At 55.6% G+C, this 26,204-nt stretch overlaps 13 protein-coding genes across 13 annotated transcripts; 5 read left to right on the forward strand and 8 right to left on the reverse strand.

Annotated features, from left to right (window-relative positions):
- Positions 1 to 19: 19 nt before the first annotated feature.
- Positions 20 to 2,062, reverse strand: BAUCODRAFT_79611 (uncharacterized protein; the record flags this gene model as incomplete). Its single annotated transcript, XM_007682877.1, has 2 exons — positions 20 to 1,776; positions 1,819 to 2,062. 2 exons carry the CDS (start codon positions 2,060 to 2,062, stop codon positions 20 to 22), a joined length of 2,001 nt encoding a protein of 666 aa, XP_007681067.1.
- Positions 2,063 to 2,711: 649 nt separating this feature from the next.
- Positions 2,712 to 5,798, forward strand: BAUCODRAFT_79168 (uncharacterized protein; the record flags this gene model as incomplete). The annotated part of the gene is made up of 2 exons (XM_007682846.1): positions 2,712 to 3,801; positions 3,847 to 5,798. The coding sequence occupies 2 exons, from the start codon at positions 2,712 to 2,714 to the stop codon at positions 5,796 to 5,798; spliced, it is 3,042 nt and encodes a 1,013-aa protein (XP_007681036.1).
- A 107-nt stretch (positions 5,799 to 5,905) lies between these two features.
- On the reverse strand, positions 5,906 to 6,768 carry BAUCODRAFT_301738 (uncharacterized protein). Its single transcript, XM_007682991.1, has 2 exons — positions 6,579 to 6,768; positions 5,906 to 6,528 (listed from the first exon to the last, which is right to left on the reverse strand). The coding sequence occupies exon 2, from the start codon at positions 6,458 to 6,460 to the stop codon at positions 6,014 to 6,016; it is 447 nt and encodes a 148-aa protein (XP_007681181.1). The 5' UTR covers positions 6,461 to 6,528; positions 6,579 to 6,768; the 3' UTR covers positions 5,906 to 6,013.
- Positions 6,769 to 7,243: 475 nt separating this feature from the next.
- BAUCODRAFT_116646 (uncharacterized protein) lies at positions 7,244 to 7,989 on the forward strand (the record flags this gene model as incomplete). Its single annotated transcript, XM_007682992.1, has 1 exon — positions 7,244 to 7,989. The coding sequence occupies one exon, from the start codon at positions 7,244 to 7,246 to the stop codon at positions 7,772 to 7,774; it is 531 nt and encodes a 176-aa protein (XP_007681182.1). The 3' UTR covers positions 7,775 to 7,989.
- A 514-nt stretch (positions 7,990 to 8,503) lies between these two features.
- On the reverse strand, positions 8,504 to 9,725 carry BAUCODRAFT_38820 (uncharacterized protein). Its single transcript, XM_007682708.1, has 3 exons — positions 9,640 to 9,725; positions 8,821 to 9,574; positions 8,504 to 8,760 (listed from the first exon to the last, which is right to left on the reverse strand). Exons 1-3 carry the CDS (start codon positions 9,715 to 9,717, stop codon positions 8,723 to 8,725), a joined length of 870 nt encoding a protein of 289 aa, XP_007680898.1. The 5' UTR covers positions 9,718 to 9,725; the 3' UTR covers positions 8,504 to 8,722.
- Positions 9,726 to 10,239: 514 nt separating this feature from the next.
- Positions 10,240 to 12,896, reverse strand: BAUCODRAFT_79204 (uncharacterized protein; the record flags this gene model as incomplete). Its single annotated transcript, XM_007682848.1, has 2 exons — positions 10,240 to 11,587; positions 11,635 to 12,896. The coding sequence occupies 2 exons, from the start codon at positions 12,894 to 12,896 to the stop codon at positions 10,240 to 10,242; spliced, it is 2,610 nt and encodes an 869-aa protein (XP_007681038.1).
- A 1,001-nt stretch (positions 12,897 to 13,897) lies between these two features.
- BAUCODRAFT_126707 (uncharacterized protein) lies at positions 13,898 to 15,928 on the reverse strand (the record flags this gene model as incomplete). Its single annotated transcript, XM_007682993.1, has 1 exon — positions 13,898 to 15,928. The coding sequence occupies one exon, from the start codon at positions 15,926 to 15,928 to the stop codon at positions 13,898 to 13,900; it is 2,031 nt and encodes a 676-aa protein (XP_007681183.1).
- Positions 15,929 to 16,031: 103 nt separating this feature from the next.
- BAUCODRAFT_301911 (uncharacterized protein) lies at positions 16,032 to 17,266 on the reverse strand. The gene has a single exon (XM_007682994.1). The coding sequence runs from the start codon at positions 17,033 to 17,035 to the stop codon at positions 16,136 to 16,138; it is 900 nt and encodes a 299-aa protein (XP_007681184.1). The 5' UTR covers positions 17,036 to 17,266; the 3' UTR covers positions 16,032 to 16,135.
- Positions 17,267 to 17,900: 634 nt separating this feature from the next.
- On the forward strand, positions 17,901 to 19,532 carry BAUCODRAFT_79682 (uncharacterized protein; the record flags this gene model as incomplete). Its single annotated transcript, XM_007682881.1, has 1 exon — positions 17,901 to 19,532. The coding sequence occupies one exon, from the start codon at positions 17,901 to 17,903 to the stop codon at positions 19,530 to 19,532; it is 1,632 nt and encodes a 543-aa protein (XP_007681071.1).
- A 156-nt stretch (positions 19,533 to 19,688) lies between these two features.
- Positions 19,689 to 20,991, forward strand: BAUCODRAFT_301986 (uncharacterized protein). The gene has a single exon (XM_007682995.1). The coding sequence runs from the start codon at positions 19,846 to 19,848 to the stop codon at positions 20,830 to 20,832; it is 987 nt and encodes a 328-aa protein (XP_007681185.1). The 5' UTR covers positions 19,689 to 19,845; the 3' UTR covers positions 20,833 to 20,991.
- A 478-nt stretch (positions 20,992 to 21,469) lies between these two features.
- On the reverse strand, positions 21,470 to 23,555 carry BAUCODRAFT_301984 (uncharacterized protein). Its single transcript, XM_007682996.1, has one exon. It carries the CDS (start codon positions 23,373 to 23,375, stop codon positions 21,558 to 21,560), a length of 1,818 nt encoding a protein of 605 aa, XP_007681186.1. The 5' UTR covers positions 23,376 to 23,555; the 3' UTR covers positions 21,470 to 21,557.
- Positions 23,556 to 23,641: 86 nt separating this feature from the next.
- On the forward strand, positions 23,642 to 24,743 carry BAUCODRAFT_116659 (uncharacterized protein; the record flags this gene model as incomplete). The annotated part of the gene is made up of 2 exons (XM_007682997.1): positions 23,642 to 24,515; positions 24,546 to 24,743. The coding sequence occupies exons 1-2, from the start codon at positions 23,673 to 23,675 to the stop codon at positions 24,741 to 24,743; spliced, it is 1,041 nt and encodes a 346-aa protein (XP_007681187.1). The 5' UTR covers positions 23,642 to 23,672.
- Positions 24,744 to 25,421: 678 nt separating this feature from the next.
- On the reverse strand, positions 25,422 to 26,003 carry BAUCODRAFT_52987 (uncharacterized protein; the record flags this gene model as incomplete). The annotated part of the gene is made up of 2 exons (XM_007682795.1): positions 25,422 to 25,609; positions 25,877 to 26,003. Coding segments are annotated over 2 exons (315 nt in total), but the record flags the coding sequence as incomplete, so codon positions are not given.
- Between the last annotated feature and the right edge of the window lie 201 nt (positions 26,004 to 26,204).

Genomic DNA, 26,204 nt, shown 5'->3' on the forward strand with positions numbered 1-26,204 from the left:
GCGTTGTGTATCAAGCTCGTCAGAAATAACCAGATCGCTGCGTCGTCTGACTAGTAATATAGTCCTGCCCAAACCCGGCCATCTCTCCTGCATCTAAATTCATAAGGTCGTCAAGTTCAGCTCCGGCCGTGTCGTCTTGGCCCGGCTCACCGCCGCCGCCATCGTCCGCCGTGGAGAAGCGAGCATCAATCTCCATAGTTCCGCTGCTATCACCGGCCTGTCGGTCCAACGCCGCATCACCGTTGTTTGCAACCGGTGGTTCAACGCCGTCCTGTATCTCAGTGTACGGCGGCACAGCTTTACCAATGGCCTCCTTGCGTGTTTCTTTGCGAACACTCTGCTTATGTCTGTTAGAAGTTTGTGGAGCGTGAGTATTCTGGCAGTCTAGCCTTGAGTTGAGCCAGAGCGATGACTCTGAGATGTCACCTTTTCGAGTCATCTCGTCGAAGCGGTTCTGGTCGAGGATGGGTAGAAGCAGGGTAGCCTCGTACCAGCGACCTTTGATCTGGTCCAGTGCGACCTTCGATTGGGGCGCTACTAGCTTCCAGTAGCTAGCTGTATTCCTGAGAGCTATAGAGCGTCCGTTGCGCTTGCGTAGATCTTCGACAAGGCGAAGTGGTAGGTGGGCGAAAGGGATGTCGGTATTTTCAGGGGTAGGTATGTTCGGGTTGCGATCACCTTGTCGGTACGGTGCGGAAGAGAGTGTGTAGACGTCTCCAGTCAAGGACAATGGTGGAGTGTAGGGGCCTGAGACGTGCTTCCGCTCAGAAATGGAGTGAACAACCACAATGTCTGTTCCTGAGCCGATGGTCAAACGCAGTGGATCGCCGCACCAAACCTTCTCCGCACCAAGGAATAGTCCGTCATAGTAAGTCTCGGTGACACCGGGCTCAACTTCGACGGTTCTCGCTGGCTCAATTGGGGTATATGTAGCATCGATAGCCTTCGCAGCGAGAATGGATGCGTCAACTTCCAGCTCGCCGTCCCCGTATCGCTTTTGCATCAGTCCTTGCCAGTCAGCGGTATCGTAGTGAAAAGGTTGAGGAAGAGTATTCAAGCCACTGTGCGTGAACTTTGGTACGCTCCATGCCAGCCACGGCCGAAAGCCAGATTCTGAACTCTTAGTCACAACCGCTGGCTCTGCGCCGGGGTATGAAAGTGGCCGTACAGCGTAGACATACTGATCCAGCTCTAACCAGCGTCTGATAATGATGCCTAATGCCCACGCACTGCCTCGCTGGAACCACACAAGTTCGCCCGGCCGATACATGAAACTACGATAGAGCCGGTCACGATCTTGGTCGGGATGCCTTGGCTTGGGAAGCACTGTCGGAGTAAGGGCTTGGGATGTATTGCGTGGTCGAGCCACTGTGTTATTTGACTCTTGCTTCGGTGCTGGCATTTGAGAGGGCGCAGCAGTTTGAGCAGGTGCAGGCTTGCTTTCAATCTCCTGCTTGATCGACTTTTCGACCTTGACCTTGGCACCCGGTACGATATTCTCAAGATCCTCCGGTGAGCAGATTTTGCAGCCGCAGTTGTCAGGGTCGCCTTCTTCGTCAGTTACCAGCCAAAGAAGGTGCGGAAAGAAGTCGCCCGGGCTTCTGAAGCGTTTCCGTCGTCCCGCAGGATGGCCGTAGAGGTACGCATCCTGGCGGTCATTGCCTCCACCGGCATGCGTTTTGCTCTTGATTTCGGTCTTGCCGTCCCTCTCGGTCTTCTTGATGTGCTCGTAGAGTCGGTAGTTCTCCGGAAAGGCCACTAGCATGTACCCGCTATCTGGAACATCGGTTAATACAAGTATGGGAGTATACAACAAACACCCACCAGGCTTGTCTTTCCAATCAAGCTCTCGTGCAAGCATCCCACCCAACTTCCTTCGCCAGTCGAGAGATTTGGCATCGTCCGGGGTAACTTCACGGTAGTAGTCACTGACTCCCTGCTTGTTGGGAGTCATGTCAAGCTGCTCAGGCGCAGGCTCGTTGCGCTCCTTGCGCCTACCCTTGCCGATTACCTCAAGTCTACCGTCACTGCGTCGGCAATATAGTGGCAGAAACCGACCCATTGCTTCGCTACAGCTGGTTGCACATGCACGAGATCTATCTCCTGCGCCGAATTACTTAGATTCGTTGTTCAATACCCCAGCTACCATCCATGCAAAAGCCGCGCAATCGTCAATAAGACATCTCTGTTCTTGAGCAAGACCGTGGTCGCAGAGCGTAAGTACATGTCCGCCCAAAACGGCAGGCGCGCTAATGGTGGTCCGTGCTCAGATTAAACGCGCTTCGCGTCCTCCTTGACCCTCAGACACCTCTTGAAAACCAGCGTACCACCAGCATAGCTCCGTAGCATAGCGACAAGGTTTATAACACTGCTGTATCATATTCGGCGCTGTCCCCGCTTGATGATCAGTCTCCACGCAGCGTAACGTTCGATGTGCCGATTCCATCGGAATCATTTTGGGACTGAGACCCGATCTTTGAAGCCTGATGAGTGAAAGCAAATATAACGCGGAAGGCACGCATCAACTTCACATGCGCTAGTTCAACAGGGAATTCGCACGCTATCCTATTGCGAAAGTCACTATGGAGACATTCAACACGCCACCTCTGAAAAGGCGTCGAGTTGTTGAGATCAGACCTTCACCAGCACTGCAGCTTTCGCATCTCCTGACAGCATTTGAGGCGACGAAGTCGCCCTCGTCGGTTAGTAAGATGCAGCGCCGGTCGACAGGGCGCGATACGCAAACAGCCATCACGGTCAACTATGCAGACCCCAGCTCACCAAGCGACTCGCCTACGTCAGCGTCCAGCTTTGACAATATTGACTCCTCGAAGACTTCGCTCCAAGCGGATGACGAGAGCGAAGATGAGCTGCAATCTGGAACTATACACGTCAAGTCACGCACTCCGGGAACAAGGGATCTACCAGCTCGCTCGACGCGGAGTCAGGTAAGCTACGCCAAGCCGGTCAAAGGACATGAGAAGAAGTCAGCCGGACGCTCTAAGCGTAAGGTCGCCAAGATTCTCGTTTCAAACACTGCTGAAAGCAAAGCGAAACCACCAGCGGAGACTGCACGTGCGAAGGTTCGACAAGCGATTGCCGAGCTCACTAAACCTAAGCGTGATGCATTCATCTTGAAACACAAGAACTACTTCCTGCCCCTCCTCCCAGCGTCAAACTACATTGCCAAACGTCAAGTCAAAGGCATCGCACAAACTGGGACTGTCGAGTATGCCACTATTACTCAGCAGCCTGCTGGAATCAAAGCAACGATGAAACCGTATCAGATGGAAGGCTTGTCCTTTCTCCAGCACATGTATCGCAATGGTATGCCTGCTATCCTCGGTGACGAGATGGGTCTTGGTAAGACCCTTCAAACATTGTCTCTGTTTGAGTGGCTTAAGGAGAACGAAGCCGATTCGGGCGAGAAGCAGCCGCACTTGATCGTTTGCCCGCTCAGTGTTCTATCTTCGTGGATGAACGAGACGAAGAAGTGGACCGACTTCAAAGCCGTGCGTTTCCACGGCCCCAGGGTGGAACGCAACCAGGTGAAGCAGGAGTTGCTGGGCGCCACGGATGTCGACATCATTGTAACGACGTACGACACGTTCAAGGCCGAGGCTGGGTACTTCAAGCGTGCCTTTGCTTACAAGTACTGCGTCCTTGACGAAGGGCATAAGATCAAAAATGAGCAATCAGAGGTCTCGGAGGCTTTGCAATCGCTCCAGGCGGAATATAGGCTCCTGCTGACAGGTACCCCTTTGCAAAACAATCTCAAAGAGATGTGGGCGTTGATACATTGTGAGCTTACCGTTTCGAAGAATCGATAGTAGCTAACGCTGCCAGGGCTCCTACCAGACGTTTTCCCAAGCGATACCGCCGCGGCTTTCAAGGCTGCTTTCGATCTCACTCAAGGAAAAGTGTCAACAACATTCATGGACGACTCCAGGCGTCTTCTTGAGCTCTTGATGATCCGGCGCATGAAGTCCAGTCCAGGAGTTGACCTAGGTCTGCCACCAAAGGAGGAGGTGCTACTCTATGTGCCTCTAACTCCTATGCAACGTTTCTGGTATACTCGCCTTTTGACGAAGGTTGACACTGCGATGCTGGAGGACGTTTTCAAGCGCGACATCAGCGCAGACGCTTCGGATGACTGGAAGGAGAGTCGTGCGATATTGCAGCAAACCCTCGAACAGGAGCAACGTGAAGGCTCTGACAGAGGAAAGGGCCACTGGTCGAAGCTGATGAGCCTCATCACACGCCTTCGCCAAGTCTGCTCGCACCCATACCTTCTGAAGTCTGCTCTGCCTGAGCCTTATCATCTTGGGAACCATGTCAAGACCGCGTCCGGCAAATTCATTGTGCTGGACAAGCTCGTGCAGCGCTTAGTGATCGAGCAGAGGAAGAAGGTCCTGATCTTCTCCGGTTATACTCAGACTCTCGATCTCTGCGAAGACCTACTCGCCCTGAAAGGTGCGAATCATATTCAACATGCGACATTCCGTTATCTGCGCTTCGATGGAAGTACAGCTCGTGCGAACCGAAATCTTGGAATTAGGCTGTTCAACCAGCCGGAGAGCGACTTCCGTGTCATGCTTATTAGCACGCGCGCTGGGGGCCTGGGGATCAACCTCGCCTCTGCATCCGATGTGATCTTTCTGGATGAGGATTGGAACCCTATGGTTTCCGCGCAGGCCGAAGCGCGAGCGCACCGTATTGGTCAGACGCGACCAGTGACAGTGTACAAGATCTGCACACGAGGCACCGTCGAGGAGCAGATGCTCGGGAGAATCCGCAAGAAGCTGTACTTGTCCGTCAAAATCACAGAGAGCATGCGCAATATTCACGGCACTGCTGCTGGGCAGAAGCGCAAGCATTCCGATCTAGACTACGCCGACGAAGCTTCGAAGCTTAATACTGATCAACTCAAGTCGCTGCTTCGGCTTGGAGCGCAGACCTTAACCCATGCGGAGGTGGACGTCGAGGCCATGCTGGACTGGGATTTCGCGACAATGATCGCCCATTGCAAGGATAAGACAGTCGAGCATCCCAACCGGGAGAGTGACCGCGACGCTTTAAAGGGCGAAGAGGAGCAGGCCTGGTTGAACAATATTGAGAGGGTCGAGACAGCGGTGTTCGAGGGTAAGAGACACCATCGCCAGCTCGACGACATCATAAAGGCGCAACACGATCTTGTCCGAGCAGATCGACGCATCAACAAAAACACTACAGTGATGGTTGACGGTTACGCCATTGCCAAAGAGAGCATGCTGTGTGCCGACTGGGAAGCTGTTCCTACTTTGGCAGGCAAGGATCCCCGTCTAGCTGAGCCTACCAAGATGAAGAAAGAAGCGATCACTAACCAGGACTACTGTCAATGTTGCTTGGACGGCGGCGAGGTAGTGCTCTGTTCCGGCTGTCCGCGCTCATACCACATCAAGTGTCTCGACAAAGACTTCAAGGCCTTGGCAAGGGGCAAGATGAACTTCTTCTGCCCACAACACTGCTGCAGAGATTGCGGTGCGAAGACTGCGGAGGCGGGCGGTATGATCTACAGATGCCGTTGGTGCGAGCGTGGATACTGCGAGGATTGCTTGGACTTTGACAATAGTATTCTCATCGGCGACACGATGCCGGAGTATGAGATGCTGGGTTTCGGTGCTAGGTCGCAAGCCTACTATGTGGAGTGTTCAGACTGCATTGAGCACTGGAAGGAGGATGAGGCGAACCGCAAAATGGTTTTGCAGGAGCGCAAGCGGATCGAGAAGGCGTACGCCAAACATTTGAAAAAGGCTTGATCACGGGGCTGCCTTTCGGAACACTTAGCATGATTCCAAACGCTGAGTCCGGGTACAGGATCCCGCGAAGACTCGGGCTTGCATGAAGCACGACGGCCACCAGACCATGTACTGGGGTAACAGGCCACCCCCACCAAGGCAGGCCACACGCATATTAGCGGATCATAGCAGGATACCGGTACCCATGACTGGAAGGAGAGCGCATAAACCCGGAATCATTGACTTGGACAGTCCCGCAACGAATCGTTACCATTGTTCTGCGTCTCCCTCCACTCTCCGCGCCTGTGCCACATGGCAGTCCTTCCCTTTCCAAGAGTAAGCCACACATGCCGCAATCGTGAAGCCCGCCAGTAACACCGCAGTGAGATTGAGATTCTTTGCTGTGACATGATATCGTGTCGGCCCACAGCGACCAGAATACGCACCACGAGCTGTATATCATTGCAGCAATGTTGACTGGAAGGCCAGCTCTGCCGAGCGACCAGCAAGTGGCTTAAAGCTCCCGACCACACGGTCGCCGTTGCACGATGCATCCAATAGCGATCAGATAGCTTAGCATTAGCCCTGCAGTCGCAAGACCAACCGTAGTGATGAACGCGGCCTCGCTGCCCAAATGTACAACAGCAACAAGAACCGTAACATAGACGACACGAGGATTGCATTGAAAGGTGCTCTCGTCCTCTCGTTTTACCGTGTGATCCAGCTCGCTAGCGGGTGGTCCTCCTCGCGCCTGCCACGGTCAGTCACGAGCGACAGATATTTAAGTGGGAAGTCACTTACGCGAACGCAATCATTTGTCGAGTCGCAAGCGACAGGACGCTGATTGTGATCAAAGTCAACAGAACAATGATGACAAGGATTAAGCCGGTCGTAGCGTTGGCGAATCCGATTGTACGCCTCAACGCAGCCACGAAAGGGTGTGGCGAGCCCTGCGCCAGGTGTCCCGAGCCAAAGTTGAAAGCGTAGGTACTCTATGCAGCAAGAAAAGGACAGCGTGCTTGCGGATCATTTTGCTCCGGGGCTGTCGCAGGATGTGCAGTGAGCTTTGGCCCGCTGACACGTACGGCGCGCCGACGAGGTTCTGCTTCTGAGGCTTCATCAGAACGGCAGGGTCGCCCTGCTTCATATCCTCAAGCATATTGTCGTTTAGGATAGGTCGGAACGATACTTCTAGGCATATCAGGGAGCGAGCGGCCGTCCGATAAGTCCAATAGGTGCAGTAGTCAGGGATGCGTTGTAATAGCCCATCAGGGAAGGTCAGGTGCCTCTGTGCGTGCCTTACAAGTGTTGCAACCCTTGGTCATCGGTGTTACTGGCAAGCGCATAGGCACGTCTCGGCAGCCGTCCCAAAGCAGGAGCTGAACAATGTTGTCTTGCAGACCTCGACCCATGCACTTAGCAAGTGGCGCCGCGCTCGGCAGTATTCTCTGCACGACCTGATCCTCATGCCAGCCTTCGGTGTGAACCTTCCAACCGCCTACGTCATTATTGTTGCTCTCACCCTTATCGTCTGGACTCTTTTGGCTCTAGCAATCCGGTTATTCATCCGCTTCGGCATCAGCGAGCCTTGGGGTCACGATGACTCGGCATGCGTGCTCGCGACCGTCTTCGGTTCGCTCTATTCCAGCCTGACATTGCTTGAGATCCGCTATGGTTTGGGCGAGCACTCAAGCGGTTTAAATCCGGACATCATTGGCTGGTCACAGTTCCTTCTCTGGTTCACGAATATGTTGTACGCCACCAGCCACGAACTTGCCATACTTTCTGTATGCTACTTCATACTGCGGCTGTGCGGCCCGACTAACAAGGTCTGGACTCCGCGATGCATTGCGATTGTCACATACCTTTGGCTTCTCGCTGCTGTTTTCGCCTTCGCCTTCCAGTGCAGGCTGCCAACACCATGGAACCTAACGAGGCCGAGGCTTTGTATCAATCTTGTAAGTGGAGCTGAAGGCACTCGCTGCTTCAGAGGCTGACATCAGTAGTGGGCCTTATATGCATCGATCGAAGTCTCCAAGACTGGTCTTGATCTCGCCAATACAGTCGCTGCACTGATCCTTGTATGGACTTTGCAAATGCCAATGAAGCCTAAGGCGCAGGTCTGCTTCCTGTTCGGTATACGTCTGGTGTGCGTGATCCAGGGGACTAAACGACATTGTGAGCCTTCAACTAACTCCTTGTTAGCCTTCTGGCACCGTCTTTGGCTCGGCTGAAATACATTCACCTGGCATTGTTCAGCAACGACTGGTCCTATCAGCGCGTCCCTGTCGTCATCGTCTCTCTTCTGACGCTAAATCTGAGCATAATCCTGGCGACTGTGCCCTGCATCAAGCCATTCCTCAGCATCTTCGAAGGCGGCGGTCTTCACATGCCTCCTCCGCGGAGTCCGACGGGGCTCAGACGACCTCCCCTGAACCGTGACCGAACAAGTCAGGATACTTTGCACTCGCGAGGTCGCAGAGAGCATAGACGGAGACTGGAGCGCTGGCCAGTAGCTCTGCGGCCGGACCGCAGTACCACCGTCACAACTGTAAGACACGACCCGGCGATGGCCAAGGTTGCAGAGCGGAGAAGGTCAATGGAAAGCTCGCTTTCGAGCAAAGGCATCGTACGGACAGATTCGGTGGCGGTCGCGTTCGAGGATGGCTCGAGAAAGTTTGACCAGAAGCACAACCGGAGTGGGGGCGAAGTGGACCACTGGAAGCTGCCGGATGTATGAGCTCGTGAATAACCGCAGAACCTACGAAATTGTACAGTCTTCCCTGCAACGATCCCTTGGGACGGGAGCCATCGGCCACTCGATAGCGTATATTAAGTAAGTGAGTGTGGAATGCCGTGCCAGTTACCTCGCAACATGCATGTTAGTAGAATGGACTGAAGGTGCTGCGGCTCAGAAGGGTTTCTGTCGGGTTCATATAATCGAGTTATGTGTCCTTATCACTGCCCTCATCATCGTCCTCCCCTTTACGATTATCAGCATACTGGCAGCTTGTAATCACGCGCATTCAACGAGACTGCTTACCTTCGACGGTTACCCTCCTTCCTTTAACGTTCTGCTCGACCTCCGGCACGAGAGACTCCATGAACTCTTTGTCCCTACCCACCAATGTCACAGTATTCCTGCTCTTTCCCCACCTGGGGTAGCTCCCGACCGAGACAGCCTTGTCTTTCACCTTGCCCGCCAACTGAGTCAGGTACTCTGCCACTTCGCTCTCGGCAAGCGGCGTGCTGAACAGAATCCTGCATACGCCCTTACCCTCTGGATCCGTCAGCCGAGGCACTAACCGCGGCTTTAAGCCTGTCAGCATCTTCTCGAACAGCCGCGGAATGCCGGGTAGGATGTGAATATTGCCGTTGACGACATTGATGGGCACCCATAGATCTTCAGCGGCAAAAATGACCTGGTCCTCATCTGGAAGATTCTTGTCGTATGGCAGCTCGATCATCCGTAGCTTCGCTCTCCGCGCCGGCGTGTCTTCGTCCCACGAAAAGTTCACCTGGCTTGGATGTGGTTTCGACAGACGCTTCATCTTCTCCAAAGCCGGTTCGTGCAGGATTAGGGGTAGGTCGAAGGCGCGGGCAATAGATTGGTATGTGATATCGTCGTGTGTCGGTCCAATGCCTCCGCTTGTCACGACAAAGTCATAGTTGCTGCTCATTCGTCTCACGGCCTCGACGATTTCGCCCTCGTCGTCCGCAATGACCTCCACACGCCGCAGATTGATGCCGAGGGAGAAGCAGTACTTGGCGAACCATGCGGAGTTGGTGTCGACGGTCTATGTCTGCATCTCAGCACTCAGTATTCCCATCTATACCGTCGCAGCACAGCAGTTGGACTGACTTTACCACCCAATACTTCGTCACCAATGATGAGACACGCCGCCGTGTGTATCATCCTCTTGCTCCGCTCCGAGGCCATGCTTGCTCGTGTCAATGCTGTCGGTCCACCGGCTGCTGCTGAGCTGTGCAGATAGTTGGGAAGCGGACGTGACAGGTGTCGTGCTATCTGATTGAGTCTGGCGAACATGGGACGAGGCGATATTGAATGGTTACTGCGTGGCAGATTATGAGAGATAGAATGAAGGTCTAGAAGTGACGTCTTGGATCAATGGTGCCGAGTGCGGGGGGACGAGTCGGTGCCCTCGGGGTGGAGGTTGCGACTGGATGCTCGCAAGGCAACAATACACGTAGAGAGCGAAAGCTCAGTGGCACTGGCACCAACAAGATGATATGCTCATGATTGTATTACTCTGATGATTACTATGAGTCGTACCGAAGAAAGCCGTTCCACACCCATCCGTGTGTATCCCCTTGATGCGAAAGCATCCTCAACGCAGTATGGTATCATGCTTGAACAGTGCAACACCGAAGACAGTAACACGCAAACCACGTAGCTCCTGCCCCCCTTTCACCCTCACTCTTGAAGCCAGATACGCAGCGATCAGTAATATGGCGTCTCCTCGTAAATCGGAGGACGCCCATCCTGCGCATCCCATACAATCTTGCCCTTGTCGTCTAGATACGCACCCTCGTCCGTGATCGGGATGATGTGGTTTGTGTCGCGGACTTCTTGCCTGCTGATGCCGACGGGGTCACGCGGGATCCAAAGAAGCGCAGTTTCGCCTTTGATGGCTGGGTGCCAGAAAGCACTCCGCTCATCCTCCGCAGAGTACTCAATGGCGATATCCTTCGGCACCAGGCGGCGCATCGCCTGGTAGCTTTCGTACTTGTCCGGCCGTAACCAGCGGGTGAAGAAGTTTGGCTTCTTTTGGGGCACGCCATTGTCGAGATTCTCATCGAGTGGGTGGAAACCAGCGTCGTGGCCTTCCTTAGCCGCTGCACCGTTCTGGTAACCGTTAACGGCTCCGCCATGCTCCAGCTCAAGTAAGCGGCGCTCCTCGGCGTCGATTGTCTTTGGGAGGTAGTTGATAAGAGGAGCTAGAGCTGAGTTGAGGCTGACCTGGTACAAGACAGTAAAGACCAAGAAGAAGATCATCAGGAGCAGGGGGCCAATGGCGCCCTTTGACTTGGCAGTACCAATCGCAAACAGACCGATGAGGCAGAGCTCGGCCAGGTAGATGCCGACAAACACTTGCTGCAGAGCACGCGGGTAGACGCGGCCCTTGGTATCGATGTTGGGGTTCGACACGAACAGGAGGTTGTAGCGGTAAGCGAGGTAGAAGAGATAAAGGCCGATGGTGGCGAACAAGAGGACCAGGGGTGCGATCGCCGCATAGCAGATAGCGATCACGAACAAATTGGTGTAGACCGGGAAGACAGTACCCCAGCCCATTGAAGAGAGGGAGATCCATCGCTTGTACATCTTGCGCGGCGTCTTGTCGAGCAGTTTGCCGAGGACGATGAAGATGACCAAGCCGACGAGACCGACAAGTGTGCCGGAGACGACACCGAGACCCTGCAGAACGAAGTACGACAGGTAGAAGGTGCTGGCTTTTGGTAGGTTGTTGGCGAGGATACTGATGGCTGATGTGGGTTGTTGGGCGATCTGGCCACCGACCGAAGATGCAGCGGAACCGAGAGTGGCCACGAGGAAGACCTGCACCACCTGGAAGGCGAAGTAAGAGTTTTGCACAGTCAGTTCCACCGCACTAGCGGTCGGGTCGCCGCCGAGTCTCGCCATCAATCGCAAGATGATGGGCAGGAGAGCCATGAGCACAGCGAGCAAGATGACAGGTAGAAGACCCGTGACGACACCGCGAACAACGGACGGAATCGGGTCGAAGATGTAGTGCAGCCAAGAGAAGGCCGTAGTGCTCTCGAGATAATTGCTGTTCTTATGTCAGCTAGATCCCAAAGCAGAGGATGTTTCGCTTACATGTTGGAAATGGCACCAACTGCAGCAACAGGAATGGACCAGAAAAGGATAAGCGCACAGACGAAGCCGGTCGTGGCGAGCTTTCGAATGACGAGCTCCCACCACTTGATCTTTAGGTTGCTCCAGATGACTTCACCTGGGTTGATACCCGCGTAGCGAGGGGCCATGTGAAGAGGCTGGTGATGCGTAAGACTCTGATATGCTGCCTGTGCTTCCGACAGGGTTTCGAACTCGACAAAGACCGAGCTCAGCTTCTTGTTGTCGCCTGCCTTCTCCGCAGCTTGCATGCGGTCGACTTCCGGGATAAGTCTTTTCAGCTCAGATCGGCACCAATCGATGGTGTCAACCTTCTTGCCAATGAGCGGCTTAAGGCGATGAGTAGGACGCTGCTTGGGTTTCAGATATTGGGCAGCAAGAGCGCCAGAGCCTTCGCCAATGGCAGCTTCCTCCGAGCCGGAGCGGTGACCTTTCTTCTCAGCCTTGAGTCGCTCCTTGTTGGCTGTGACGATGAGCTTGGTCTCGCCTCCCTCGAGCTTCATAGCAGCCTTGTCGCGCTCCTTCACCTTCTTCTCGAGCTCTTTGGTGTCGCTGGCGAACCACATCCTACGGACGCCAGAGCCAAGCACGGCGCGCATCTTCCCTTCATGCATGTACGCCATGGGCACAGATGTGAAGAGCACTGTCCGGGATGAGATGCGAGAGGCATATAATGGCGACATGAGGTAGGCTTGGCGCAGGTTGATGTAGAAGATGGACTCGCGCGTGATCTGATAGAGCAGGAAGCTGAAGAAGAGGATAGCGCAGCCGCATGGAGCGAAGTATCTCCAGTAGTTGGCCTGGTTGGAGAAAGTGATGATGTCGAGCTGCTGCTCGCCGGCGCCGCCTGTCGCGTATACCGGAAAGAGGACGGGTATGCAGATGATGCATCCGACAGCGCAACTGATGACCGCGATCTTGAGGAATCGGAGGAAAAGGTAAGCGTCCAATGAGTTGTGGTTGAGTACATATGTATCCGGAAGCTTGGTGTACTGGCCAATCCAGCCGAACAAGCTGTCAGAGAGGGGCGGCGAGCGAGCCTCCGGACGGAGACTGCCCAGGAATGTTCTTGGTTGGTAGTAACGCTTGAATGGCCGCCTAAGGAGGAGGAAAAGAACGAACCATACTATGGCGTACAGTAAGACCGGCACGAGGGTCGAAAGGAGCTGCGACGCGGATTGGGTTGGTTGCTGAGCCGAGCCAATGTTCGCGTCGCCGCTTTGCATGGCCTGCCTTTTGAGGATAGACGTGGCCATCTCGGCCGCTGTTTGTGTAGCCATCACTGAGCGGGTCGCGTCCAGAAAGGCGCCTCAGGAGTGACGCGAGCTCCTCGAGCTCCCGCTGGATACTGAAGATGTCAGTAGACGTAAGATGAATGTACCAGATTTGCGAAGATTGTTGTTGATCGTAGAAGTGAATGGGAACTCGTTCGAAAGGAGCGCAGGTGTAGGTGCGTGGTTGCTGCAAGATGGCGCACGTAAGGCGCTCTAAACACAGAGCAACGGCAAACCTTGCCGTTTCGGTGCGTCGCAGATCGGCCCAATGACGTCGACAGTTACATGTGCCAGCCTTCTTCCCGCTCTCTGGTTTTGGGAAATGACCGCTTGGCTGATACGCGTCGCAGTGATCGGTGATGGATATTGGCTACGTATCGGGTGTCCTTTCGACAATATATATTCACTCTCGCACACTGGTATTGACAGCTGAAATCGACAGGCATACCGAAGTCTGATTGCTCGATTGGGCGAGTCCACGCGACACAAAATGAGCGCGCATTGCAAACGCTGCTGAGAAAGTGTATCAAGCCACACTAAATGACCTCCAGCCACAGAGTATCACCCCAAAACCGGGTGGCATCCTTGCAAAGTGACAGGGGCATCCAGATGGTTGCAGGATTGCCAGATTGTCAAGTGGAGACTGTGGCTGTAAATGCGGCCGCCGACCGCGGGCCTAGATCCCCTACGGAGCCTTGACCGAGTCGACATCTCCTGGACTGCTGTGGCTGGTGCATCGAGTATTCACGGAGTGGCCGCCGAGGTTCAGCATGACATGACATTGTGGAGGCAGTGTCAACGGTACCGTGGAGTGCGTACTCCGACCACGATGGTCGTGGCACCTGTCAACGCTTCGAACTGCCAGATCGCGTGGTGCTCGTTGCTGTATGCGATCAACTGTCGACTCTCCAGTGCCACGTGCGCAGTGAGCCACTGCTTGTAGGCCTCTTTCTTTATCTCATCGCAGCATTGGTTACCCAGCGCCTATCTATGACTTCGCTTACTCTTGTCAACACCCGTTCACCACCAAGCAACGGCGCAAACGTCTGTATGCGCTCTCGCACAGACATTGTAACAAATATGGCGAGGCCGAATGCATCTCTATCGACAGAATGTATGCTCGACAGGGTAATCCCGCTCGCGGTCATATCGTTGTGCGCCTTCTTCAATCTGCTTAACACGATTTGGGCGGCGAAAGCATTCATCCCCGCTGTGCGCAGGAAGCGTTCCCAGAGCGTCTCGTCCTGCAGCAGCCCCACGCCTTGACCGTCTTGAGCCATGTCGACCGCGTGGATTGAGATCACTGACGCAACCCATGATACCAGCTCCTTCTCGCCGCCCGGAAGGTACATGGCCTCGACACTGAGGTATGAGGAATAGCTGATGAACTCTGCCAGTGCGCTGCAGGCTCGGTCATCCAGACATTGCGAATGCACCAGGTCCTCGCACCCTTCACTGACGATTACGATTACCCTTTCGTAGCGAAGAGCGATCACAGCAATGCGCTCACGGACGCCGAAGAAGTTCTGTTGCCCAGGGAGCGGCTGTTGCTTCAGCTTCTGCAGCGTCGTGAGAACGACACCAAGCGCAGGAGAAACCGTAAGATCTGCCTCTTGCAGCCCGCTTGTTTGCGCATGCTTGTCAGCTATAGCATACCCCCCGCGAAGATCGTCGCGCTCAATGAGCTCAAGATTCGGTAACAGCGTTTGCAGGCGTCGGGTGAAGGAACGATTCGCCGAGAGCTTGCTGGACACTGCTATCTGCATTGGCCGCTCGGGCTCCACAAGCTCAGGGACGGGCACAGGTGTAGGGTCCGTCGCTAGCTTCTCCACGCCGTTGTGAATAAGAGGGGACACCATGATCGCAGCCGGAGCGGTCTTCTGCCGTTGTAGGTGGAAGTCACAGCCTTGTGGCCCTCTGGCACCGTAGCCACGTGTCTGCAAGAAGCCCATGAGACCGCTGTGGCCAAGGCTGGGATCGAATGTCAAGCGGTCCGTGGCTGATGCATCCGCCCCTGCTAGCTTGTTCACAAGTTCTGGCGATGGCAGAGTCTCCATCTCCAGGATTCTGCGTGTTGTGCTTTGAGCGGACGCTTCGAGCTCCAGTTTACGTTTCCGTAAAAGGCTTTCCATGTTTAGCCGGCGTTCTTGCTTCGGGGATGGTGGTCTCAGGAGCGCATGCGTCGGTGTCGACAATGGAATACCATCGAATGCTTCGCCTATGGGCAGTGATGGAAGTTTGGACTGGGTGGCTTCAGCCAATGTAGGTTCCGTATGCATCTCGTAGCCGGCGTCTTCGAGGTCCTCATCGTCACTCTCTTGGTTATCAAGTATCCGGAGGCTTGCGGTTGTGCCCACTAGTTCGTGCAGGTCAACAGGCTCTTCAACAGTCAGCGACACCATGTACTGCTCAGCAGACCTGTCATCGTCCACATCTTCGGTCAGCTGGACCTTGCCGAGACGCGTCGGGAACGGTGCCCACGTAAGACTCCGCTCAAGCTTTGAGATTTCACCCCACAGACACTCGTCCTTGAGCATTTCTCGCTTGATGTAGCGCAGCAGCCCGCGCTGGGCATTCAGTACGCTGCCAGTGGCAAGGTATTGCAGCCAAGGCGGCGGTAGCAGCTCGTCAGCGATTTCCGGAACAGGGACACGCATCGTAGTGTCAATCTCATCTAACTTCTCATTTTCCACTCGTTCGATCGCAGCTCCTGCGGCGGGCCGGATGAACTCATCAACAAATGCACCCAGCGCACTGTTAGCGACCCGCGGATCAAGCATCGAAGGATCAAACTCTGGCGCTGGGAGCAAGGCGAGTACTTCATCGGCCAGACCAACAGTGCTCGGCGACGAAACGGCGTAGGGATGGTGCGGAGTTATTGGAGTGTCTACCTTGAGGTCCTGCAGCCTAGTATAGCGGTCCGTAGATGACGAGAGGTCTTGCAAAGTCCCTGAGATGCTATAGTCGTCTGCTGCAGCTTCCATGGCAGATCGTTCCGTGCGATCGGCGCCGATCTCGTCCTGTCGTCGGAGAGAACGCTCGACTCGAACAGCCTCGGCAGCCAGGAGGTCTTGGGGCGTAGAAGTGAAGTGGACTTCCAACAGCGAAGGCGACGGTCTAGGTGGGCTGAACGCCGGTGATAGCGGAAGCAGTGGCGGCGTCACGGGACGAAGAGGATGCGACTGACGATGTTAGCATACTGATACACTTAGATGCATCCCAAGACTTGCCTCAAGGCTTTGCATTGACTCGCCCATCAGTTCTTCTTCCGACAGCATTGTTGGCCGCGCAACCTCTCGCAGGTAGCGGAGCACATCGGTGCCCACCTCGAGCTTCTCAGACACTGCATGCGCGTAGAACTGTGCAGGCAGATTCTTCAGACGAGTGGGCCACTCAAGGCTCTCGTCGTTTTCCATGTCAAGTCTAATAGGCTTCTCATCACGTTTGGCTATAGTTACGAGGTGACGCCGTCGAATAGCCTGAAGCTCCAGCGCCGGGTCGCATCTAAGTAGTGGCTCTTCAACACGTAAGTCGCAGAATCCCACATCTTCGTCGCGGCATCGAACGTCAGCGTTGCAAGGTTTGCCAAGTGCCATTAGGGACGCAAGAAAGCCGGCTGAAGCTTTATCTACTTCCCACTTCTCGCCGTCGGTGACCAGGTCCAGAGCTGCTGCATAGCCAGCTGACGGAGCGCCAGCCGGGTCTTCGAGGTCTCCTAATGTCGTTGACGGCGGGCTCGGCATGTAAGGGCTTTGAAAGGGGTGTGGGAAGACGCATTCGTGCAAAAGACCCTCTGCAAAGGCTTGGTCCATAAACGAGGAACGGGCTTCTTCAAAGTCATCGTTCATGCGTGGTCTCTTTGTCGCTGTCGTGTGCTGCTCATAGTAATCGGCCGCTTCACTCGGCGTGGCGTTGGCGAAGCTATTTTGGCTAACGTCTGAATCGACTAGGCTTGACGCCGTATTGCTGTTCTCCCTCAATGACAGCAATGTCTGTGACGGACAAGCCGTCATTTGCCAGGTACTGTCGCCGTGGTATGGCTGTTCCGTATCATGTAGGCTAAGCCTTGTGGGAGATGCGTGGTCCTCCATGACAATGTTGCAGGCCTCTTCGGACTATGCGTAAGCTGCTCGCGCTTTGAGAGCGAGGGATACGAGCAGATAATGGAAAGGGAAAAGAAGCGTCTCGTGTCATCCAACATCAAGGGACGATGCTCAAGCGGGATGAATTAAGATGGGATGAAGTGAGATGGGGTGAAGTGAGGTTGGAACAAGCCCGAAAGCGCACCTGCCGCCTTCGACTGAACATGCATTAACGTACTCGCTAATCGTGTACTCAACGTTCCACCTAGCTTCTGCACGTGAGAGATTTGCGCATCTTATGACCTAGGGCAAAGGGGGTGCTGTGTATATATCTGCGACGACGAAGCCTGTCCCGGCATTGGTCTGACCGGGTACTGGAATCTCAGTCGTTTCCAGTAGCACAAGTTGACGACGCATTGTGTCTACTCGTCCTTAGTCTATCGTCTCCGTCCTGCCACCAAGCCTCGCAATATGCTTAGGGGTTTGCGACAACTAGACAAGCGAGCGGATTGCCTGCTACTCATAGTCGAAAGTGTGTCCATGGCCGGAATTATCACCCGCGGATGCATCTCCCGCTGTGGAGGCTCTAACGGAAGCAACATGCTCAACGGAGACTTGCCGATCAATCATAGATGTCCATGACTAGTAACGATGATATATTGCAGGTGAGAGTGCAGAGTAGCAACTTAAACGCAGCCACTGAGGCACAGACCACCCGCGCCCTCCTTGCGCGCAACCACTTATCGATAACGCAGCGTCGCTACAAGTTTTCGGATCTTGTTAAGCCCAAATACCATTCGTGTGCAGTGTGGTCTAAAAGCCGAACCAGCTCACGATGGCTCAGACGAATGGCGTCGCCAACGGCCATGGTGCGATGGACGATCCCGCTCCACCACACCAGCTCTTCGATACCATCCTCGTCCTGGACTTCGGGTCTCAATACACCCATCTTATCACAAGGCGACTGCGTGAACTCAATGTCTACTCCGAGATGCTGCCATGCACTCAGAAGCTGGCAGACTTGACATGGAAACCTAAAGGTGTCATCCTGTCTGGTGGCCCTTACTCAGTTTACGCGTCAGATGCGCCACATGTCGATCCTGAAGTCTTCAACCTCGACGTACCGATTTTGGGAATCTGCTATGGCTTACAGGAGCTTGCTTGGCACTTCGGCAAGAACGTACTGGCGGGCGAGAAGCGAGAGTACGGCCGTGCTGCGCTCAACATCCACCCGCGAAATGGCCAGGAAGCGCACGTCAGCCGCTTGTTCGAAGGACTACCTGACGATATGGACGTATGGATGTCGCACGGTGACAAGCTCTCCCGCCTACCAGACGATTTCATCACCATCGCAACTTCTGCAAACTCTCCGTACGCGGCCATTGCGCACGAAAGCAAGGAATACTACGGCGTGCAATTTCACCCTGAAGTCACACATACTCCGAAAGGCACCCAAGTCATCCGCAACTTTGCCGTCAGCATCTGCAAAGCTCGGCAGAACTGGACCATGGAGGCGTTCCGTGACAAGGAAGTTGAGCGGATTCGAAAGCTCGTCGGCCCGAAAGGTCAGGTTATTGGCGCAGTCAGCGGTGGCGTGGATTCCACCGTTGCCGCAAAGTTGATGCACGAAGCCATCGGCGACCGCTTTCACGCCGTCATGGTTGACAACGGCGTGCTGCGGAAAGACGAAGCCAAGCAAGTCAAGCAAACACTAACCAAGAATCTTGGGGTCAACCTTACCGTGGTTGACGCAAGCGAGCGCTTTCTGAGTCTGCTGAAAGGTGTTGAGGATCCGGAGAAGAAGCGCAAGATCATCGGCAATACCTTCATTGAGATCTTCGAAGAGGAAGCGAAGAAGATTGCCAAGGAAGCCGAGAATACGCCTCGAGCGGGCAACATCGAGTACTTTCTTCAGGGTACGCTGTATCCGGATGTCATCGAATCCATCAGCTTCAAAGGCCCTAGTGCTACCATCAAGACACATCACAACGTGGGTGGTCTGCCGGAGAAGATGAACCTCAAACTGATTGAGCCGCTGAGGGAGCTCTTCAAGGATGAAGTCCGAGCCATCGGCACCGAATTAGGCATTGCGGAGGAGCTCGTCTGGCGCCATCCGTTTCCGGGTCCTGGTCTGGCCATCCGTATCATCGGCGAAGTCACACCAGAGAAGGTGCGCATAGTACAAGAAGCTGACGCGATCTTTATGGAGGAGCTCAAAGCGGGCAAAACCAAGGATGGCACCTCGCTGTACCGAGACATCAGTCAAGCGTTTGCCGCGCTGTTCGTCGACAAGGCAGTAGGTGTTGTTGGCGATCAGAGACTGCATGGTTATGTTATCGCGTTGAGAGCGGTGAAGACAACCGACTTCATGACCGCCAAGGCCTACTGGTTCGACGAAGAGTTTGCTTCCCGGGTTAGCGACCGTATCGGGAACGAGGTGCAAGGCGTCGCTCGTGTAGTGTACGAATGGACGAGCAAACCGCCTGCCACTATCGAGCTGGAATAGAAGAAGTGGTGATGCGAACCGCTTCCCCACGCATGCATTAATGATCCAGCCTCTAATGGCGCGTAACGGAATATAGAGGCCTCTCTATGCACAGTGCAGCGTCTTACAGTTGGCCGGCAATCAAGGCATTTTCCACGAGAGCACATGTTTCACGACTATACATGTCCAGTCGGCTGGGCCCAAGTAGTGTCTGCGAGCTATGTTACTGGGCTTCACTAAGCCGGTGGTCAGCGAATAAGCACTGACTCCACACAACAACGCTTCACCGCTCACTGGCCGGCTCAGCCTCGCTTTTCAGTTTGGGATCAACGTCATGAATACTCACTCACAGCTCGTTGCCATGTTGCTCGCCGCCACAGACCACAAGAAACCTCTGTCGATCAACTTCCAACGACACCACCAACGACACTGCAAGCGATACTGGCTAAAAAACGGACCTCGAAGCCCTCTCCCACCCCAACAACGCGCAAAACTCGACAGACAGCGCACACGACTGCTTCTCGCTCTCTGTTCATCGATAGATCTGGCTCTCTTACCTGACAAGCAAGATCACATCAATCAAAATGGCCCACGACGTCGTAACCCAAGCCGTCCTCAACACCCCGGAGCTCCTCGAGCTCATCCTTACCAACCTCGACCCCATCACTTCCCTCCGCAGCCACCGCGTAAACCGCTTCTTCCACACCATCATCACGAACACCACCCACCGCCAGCGCTGCACCCACAAACACACCACGCCCTGCGCCGCCTCCCGCGTCCTCAACCACCCAGACTTACTCGAAGACATCCTCTTAGAAACCAACACCCTCACAGTCCTCCACGCCCAACGCGTCTCCACGTTCTTCAAAGCGGTCATCGACCGATCCATCCCTCTCCAACGCGGACTCTGGAAACTACCAACCCCGTCCTCCCGCCTCCGAAACACAGACCCCACATACCGACTCAACCCTCACATCGACTCCCGCAGACGTCACATGGGGATTATGAGGTATCACAGAAGCGACTACTCCTTCACCTCCAGCCCTCCAGGCCGTGGTGCAGCCATAGAACTGCACTTCCGCTCCCTCGCCGCTCTGCGCAACATGCCCACGGGCAGCTGCAGGAGTATGATTCTCGTGCAGCGGGATGCAGAAGAAGAGGAACTCCACTGGCTCTTGGGAGTTTACGTCGACACCGGCATGCGCAGGGGTATTTTCGGCCAAGAGGAGTTGCACAGGTGTGTGGTGGTATTCACGGATGGGAGAATTCCTACGCTTGGGGAGGTGAGGGAGAAGATTTTGAGCAAGTATGGTGGAGGTGAGGGTGGAGGCCGGGCTGGAGTGGTGCGTGGGACTGAAGGAATGGGCCAATGGACATGTGAGCGGTGTCACGAGGGGAAGTGTCGGCCGGGCGGGGGGTGAAGGTGTGCATGAGAGGGAAAGGGTAGGTCAATGAGCTTTTCCGTTTGCCTTTGGCAGGAAGATCACACGGATATTGTAACAAAACTAGCGGTCTGTCTCGTAGACCAGGGGCATTGAAAAGTTTCACATCTCCAGCACGTTTTTTTTCACAGTCGAGGGTTGTCTTTCATTTTTCCTCGACTCCCGTTGCCCGCGCGATCTCTCTCTCTCTCTCTTTTGCTAGGAAGTGGTGAGGTCAGCAGTACCCTTCGTCACGATGGGTTCAACCACGCAATGGAATGGAGCGAGGGAGGACGGGTAGCAAATGATTGCTTTGGGACGATGGTATAACACTCTTTCCCGCAGCGTTTGCGCGCGGACTCGGCAGCGATTTCGGCTGCGGTGCCGGCGGCAGATCATGCGAACGACAGCAAAATGACATTCAGCGCCCATCCACGCCGCCATGCTCATGGCACATGCACATCAACATTTCCGTCGGCCAAGGTGTGTGAACTCCAGCCATGCAATGCAATGCAAATGCAAATGCAAACGCATTCCCAGCAACCATAACGCCGGAGCGCATAACACCCCTCATCCAACCGATCCCATCTGCGCCTCTGCACCCTCTTCCGGCGTAAGAGTCGACTCATACCCTAAGCACCTGCGTCCTCCCCTGCACCCCATCAAACAAACACACCCCCTCGACCGGCACATACTGCCTCGTGACCACCTTGATCACCTCCTGCGCCACCAACCCCCCCGTGACCGAAGCAACATTATGCAACTCCCCTCCGCCCGCCCTCACAAGCTCCCTGACGAACTTGCCCACTCGCTCCCGAGCTTCGCTGTACTCGGGGTCCTCGAGAAATCCCGTCCCGGACTCGGTGATCAAGTGGTCGAGGAGGGTGTGCGCGATGGAGGTGACTTTCGCCACGTCGGCTTCGTAGGCTTCGTCGTCGTCGTCGGCGCCAGATGTAGTAGCGCCGCCGGGGACTCTGAGACGCTCGCCGCCCACTTCCGGCGCGGCGGAGGTGGAGTGAGTGGCGATATATCTATCCCACGCCAAAAACGCCAGGTGCAGTCCCACCAAACTCTCCGGCATGCTCAGTTCCATCGCCAACACCTTCGCCCCATCGCCAAAACGCAACGAGGCATCCGACTGCGCCGTCTGAAACGCCCGACCGCGCACGAGATGGATATGCGCGGCCCCCTTGCAGAAATTCTCCACCTCCTTCGCGTCGACGGCGAGATGTTGTGGCCGATTCGTTTCCTTCTCCAGCTCCCGCACGGTCGCCAGCACTTCGGCGCTGTCGTCGCGGGCTTTCGATTTGTAGATATTCTGCAACTGGACGTAGACGGAGGATTCGGCTTTCATGTCCGGGACTGAACCGGGTAGGGGGAGTTGGTTGTGTTTGGTGTAGAATTGATTGATCGCGTTTGCTATAAGCCAAAAGGCTGGAGTTTCGGGTGTGAGATTGTGGGTTTCGGGCGCTGAGAGGATGTCGAGGATGGAGGAAGGTGGGGTGGGAGGGTTCAGTGCTCGCAGGACGGCGGTACAGGCTTCGTCGAAGTTTTCTTCGTTGTAGTCGCCGGCGCGGACGAGGTTGCGGAAGGCGGTCTTCTCTTTGTACGTGGCAGGGACGTTACCGTCGTGCGACTGTTTCCACTGCTCGAGGTAGTGCAGGAGGAGGCAGAGGTAGGGGATGTGGGCCTTGTCGTGGGCGCGCCTGGCTTTTGCTGCTTCCCTCTCCTTACTGGTCGCGTCATCCTCTTCTCCCATGCTGCTCTCACTCTCGTTCAACATCGCCGTCTTCTCCGCCGCAAACTGCGCGAGTGCGGGCCATGGCTTGAGTAAGCGCAAGTCGGTGGTGGCCGTCGGGTCCGGGTGTGTGTCGACGATGGGAAATGCCGGGGGTAACGTCACGGCAAATGACGAGAAATATCCGACGCAATGCAGGTAGAAGACGGGGATGTGCAACGCCTGCGCGCAATGCAGGATATGCGTCAACCACGTCGGCTCGATCGGTGCAGCGACGATGATCAGATTATACGGCTGAAAAGGCGCCACCTCTCCCTTGCCAACATCAAAGAACGTGTCCACCGTCTCCGTGATCGCATGCCCCTTCACCCCCGGATTCAGCTCCTCCAGCATCCGCACCGTCTCCGCCGCGCGAAACCGGCCGAGCGACGCATCCTCCACGAAGAAGTTGACGCCCAAGTCCGCTTCGGTGACGATGGCGGAGTCGAGGATGCTGAACTGGCCGATGCCGGGCAGGACGAGGTTCTTGAGCGTTTCCACCCCCGTCACCCCGGCCCCGCTGTTGAGGAGGAGGATGTGCGACTCTTCCAGCGCCACTTGGCCCGCCGCCCCCCACAGCCGCAGTTGCCGGTCGTACTTTTTCTCTTTCGCCGTGGGGATGTCTTGCAGGGGTGGGGGGACCTCTTGCCCGTTTGTCGAGGCCATTAGAAGGAGCGATGGGGAGGTGCGTGACGCAGCGGGATGTTGTTTGGTCGTTCCTGCATTCGTTCGTCAGGCGATGCTGACTCGTGTGCAGCTCGCGCCACAGTGTTTACGCCACACGATGGAGGGGTTGGCGGGGCAGTGGGAACGAGGGAAGGTACGACGCCAGATTCCCCAATGGCATAGCATAAGCACAAGCATAACCGCAGAGCTCCGGCTGAATTGACGAGTGCGTGTTGAGGTGATACGTCAGATATACACAACACGTCTCCACATACACAATACTCGGATTGCACCTGCATGCACAGGCATACCTTTGCCTCACTACCGTCTCACACGACTCGAGCCTTCACCTCCACCACCCCTCACCGACCACCACCACCACCACACAAGTACTGGCTCAACATCACCTCTACCAGATCTACATTACACTCCCCTTACCGCCACCTCTCCACCACCACCACCACCACCACCACCACAATTTCCACGCCAACCATGTCTGATCCCCACAAACCCCCCAACCCCTCCACCCTCGACCCCATCGAATCCGCCAAGCGCAAAGCCGCCTTCCGCGCGGTGGAAGAGCACTTCAACTCCTCCATGCGCTTCGTCGGCATCGGCAGCGGCAGCACCATCGTCTACGGCGTGGAAGCCATCGCGGCCCACCTCAAAGCCCACCCACCGCCGCAACCCTACCAGAACTGGTTCGTCCCCACCGGCTGGAACAGCCGCAAAGTCATCGAAGCCGCCGGCCTGCTGCCCATCGCATTCGACAGTCTGCCAGGCGACGCAATGTTGGAGGTCTGTTTCGACGGCGCGGACGAGGTGGACGAGGAATTGAACTGCATCAAGGGGGGCGGCGCGTGCCTGTTTCAAGAGAAACTGGTCGCGTGTCGGAGTAAGAAGTTCGTGTGCATCGCCGATTACCGCAAGGATCAGAAGCGGCTGTGTACGAAGTGGAAGACGGTCCCCATCGAAGTCGCGCCGATCGCGCACGCCTCCGTCCTGCGCGAGCTGAAACTCATCGGCTCCCCCGACGCGGCGCTGAGGGAACACGCGTTGGCGAAGACGGGGCCGATCCAGACGGATCAGTCCTTTTATATCATTGACGCGCCGTTTAAGCAGTTGTTGACGAGTATGGATGTGAAGAATGGCGAGGACGGCGGCGGGAAGGATGGGGTGTGGGATGTGGATTCGCTGGCAAAGCGGATTAAGAGTATTAATGGGGTGTTGGAGGTTGGGTTGTTTCACGGCATGAATGGGTATCAGACGCAGAAGGCCGGCTTGCAGGGGGGGCAGAAGCCGGTGGCGGTGTACTTTGGGTTGGAGGATGGGGAGGTGTTGGTCAGGAAGGCGGATGAGATTGAGTAAGTGGTGGTGGGAGGGGGGCTGCGAGTGGAATTGGGAGCGCAGATCTGACGAGATGGGGATATTCGCATTACTGGCGAAGTGGAGGGTTCGAGGATTGAGCGTCGAGCATTGGAAACGCAGCCAAGAGCTCCGCTTACTTCACTGATACAACCGACCTCACTTCTTCCCGCCCCGCGAGAAGAGTAAGTTGAAGAATTAACCATCCCCCAACGCAGCCAACTCTCTCTCCTTCTCCACCAGCATCTGCCGCATCTTCTCCGCCTCCCGCTGCAACTCCGCCCGTCTCGCCTCCTTCGAGGTCGTCGTCGTCGTCGTAGAAGCCACAGGCGGTGCCGAACTCCGCACGGAGAGACTGGGGTCGATATTCTCATCCCCACCCACCGCTGACCCCAGATTCTGCGCGTGCCGGTACGGTAACGGCTCTTGCTCCTCGGCCGTTGCCGACCGTGAGCGTTTCCGTGGAAGTGAAGTAGAGTCTGCAGTGTATCGTCTGAATGAGTCCGTGAAGTTGACGGGTATCGGTCCGCCTGTAAACGAGACTTGACGCTGCTGCTGTTGCTGTTCGTCCTGCGTCGAGATGGGTGCAGAGTCTTGCCCGTCGTTCAGCAAGGTTGACGCGACATCCTCACCCATCTCGGTCATACCAGGGCTCCCCCATCTCACCCCTTCGGTAGGAACAATGCGTTTCCGCCGCTTGATCTCCGGTTTCTTCATCTGCACGGGTCGATGCGCGCCGTGCAGTTTCTGATAAAGTCCGCAGGCGTTACAAAGGGTATGCCCCGCTTCGTCTCGCCGCCATAGCGGAGTGATAGTCGTCCCGCAGTTCTGGCACGCGACAACTACATTCGTGATCTGTGCCTGCTGAACTGGCGCCGCGTTCGGGTCGAAACCGCCATTTTGGGGTGTCTGCTGTAAAGCGATCTGCGCGGTTTTCGAAACGCGATTATTGAACGCGGGACAACCTTGGCATCCTTCATGTCCGCCTGTGCCATTACAGCGGCCGCCGCCGGGACAGGTGCCGTTTAGGCTTTGGTCGGCGGTCACATAGGTGGCGTTACCTTGTAAAGATGTGGGCGAAGTGCCTCTGTCGACTTGTTGCTCGCCTTCGGGCTGCGGGTTGGTTGCTGCAGCACCGCGTTTCAGGCCTACGGGTCGCATTTGATTCCGGGCTTTGTAGTAGAGGCCGCAGGCGTTGCAGATGATGGAGCCGGTGGGTGAGCGTCGCCACAGTGGGGTTTTGGTCGTGCCGCAGTTGCTGCAGCTTTGCGCTCCTGGGGTGAGGCTGCCGGATGGTGTTCTTTGTTGGGCGGCTGGTGCTGGGGAGAAGTGCGGGTACTGCGGGGAGACGTCGTCCGCTTCGTGCTGCTCGTTTGATGAAGAGGCGTGCCCATTTGCGTACCCGTTTTGGCCGTTTACATTCACGTTGATCGCTGAGAACGATGGTGTGGCCGGATGCTGATA

Source organism: Baudoinia panamericana (genome assembly GCF_000338955.1).
Source record: "Baudoinia panamericana UAMH 10762 unplaced genomic scaffold BAUCOscaffold_14, whole genome shotgun sequence".
Lineage (NCBI taxonomy): Eukaryota > Fungi > Ascomycota > Dothideomycetes > Mycosphaerellales > Teratosphaeriaceae > Baudoinia > Baudoinia panamericana.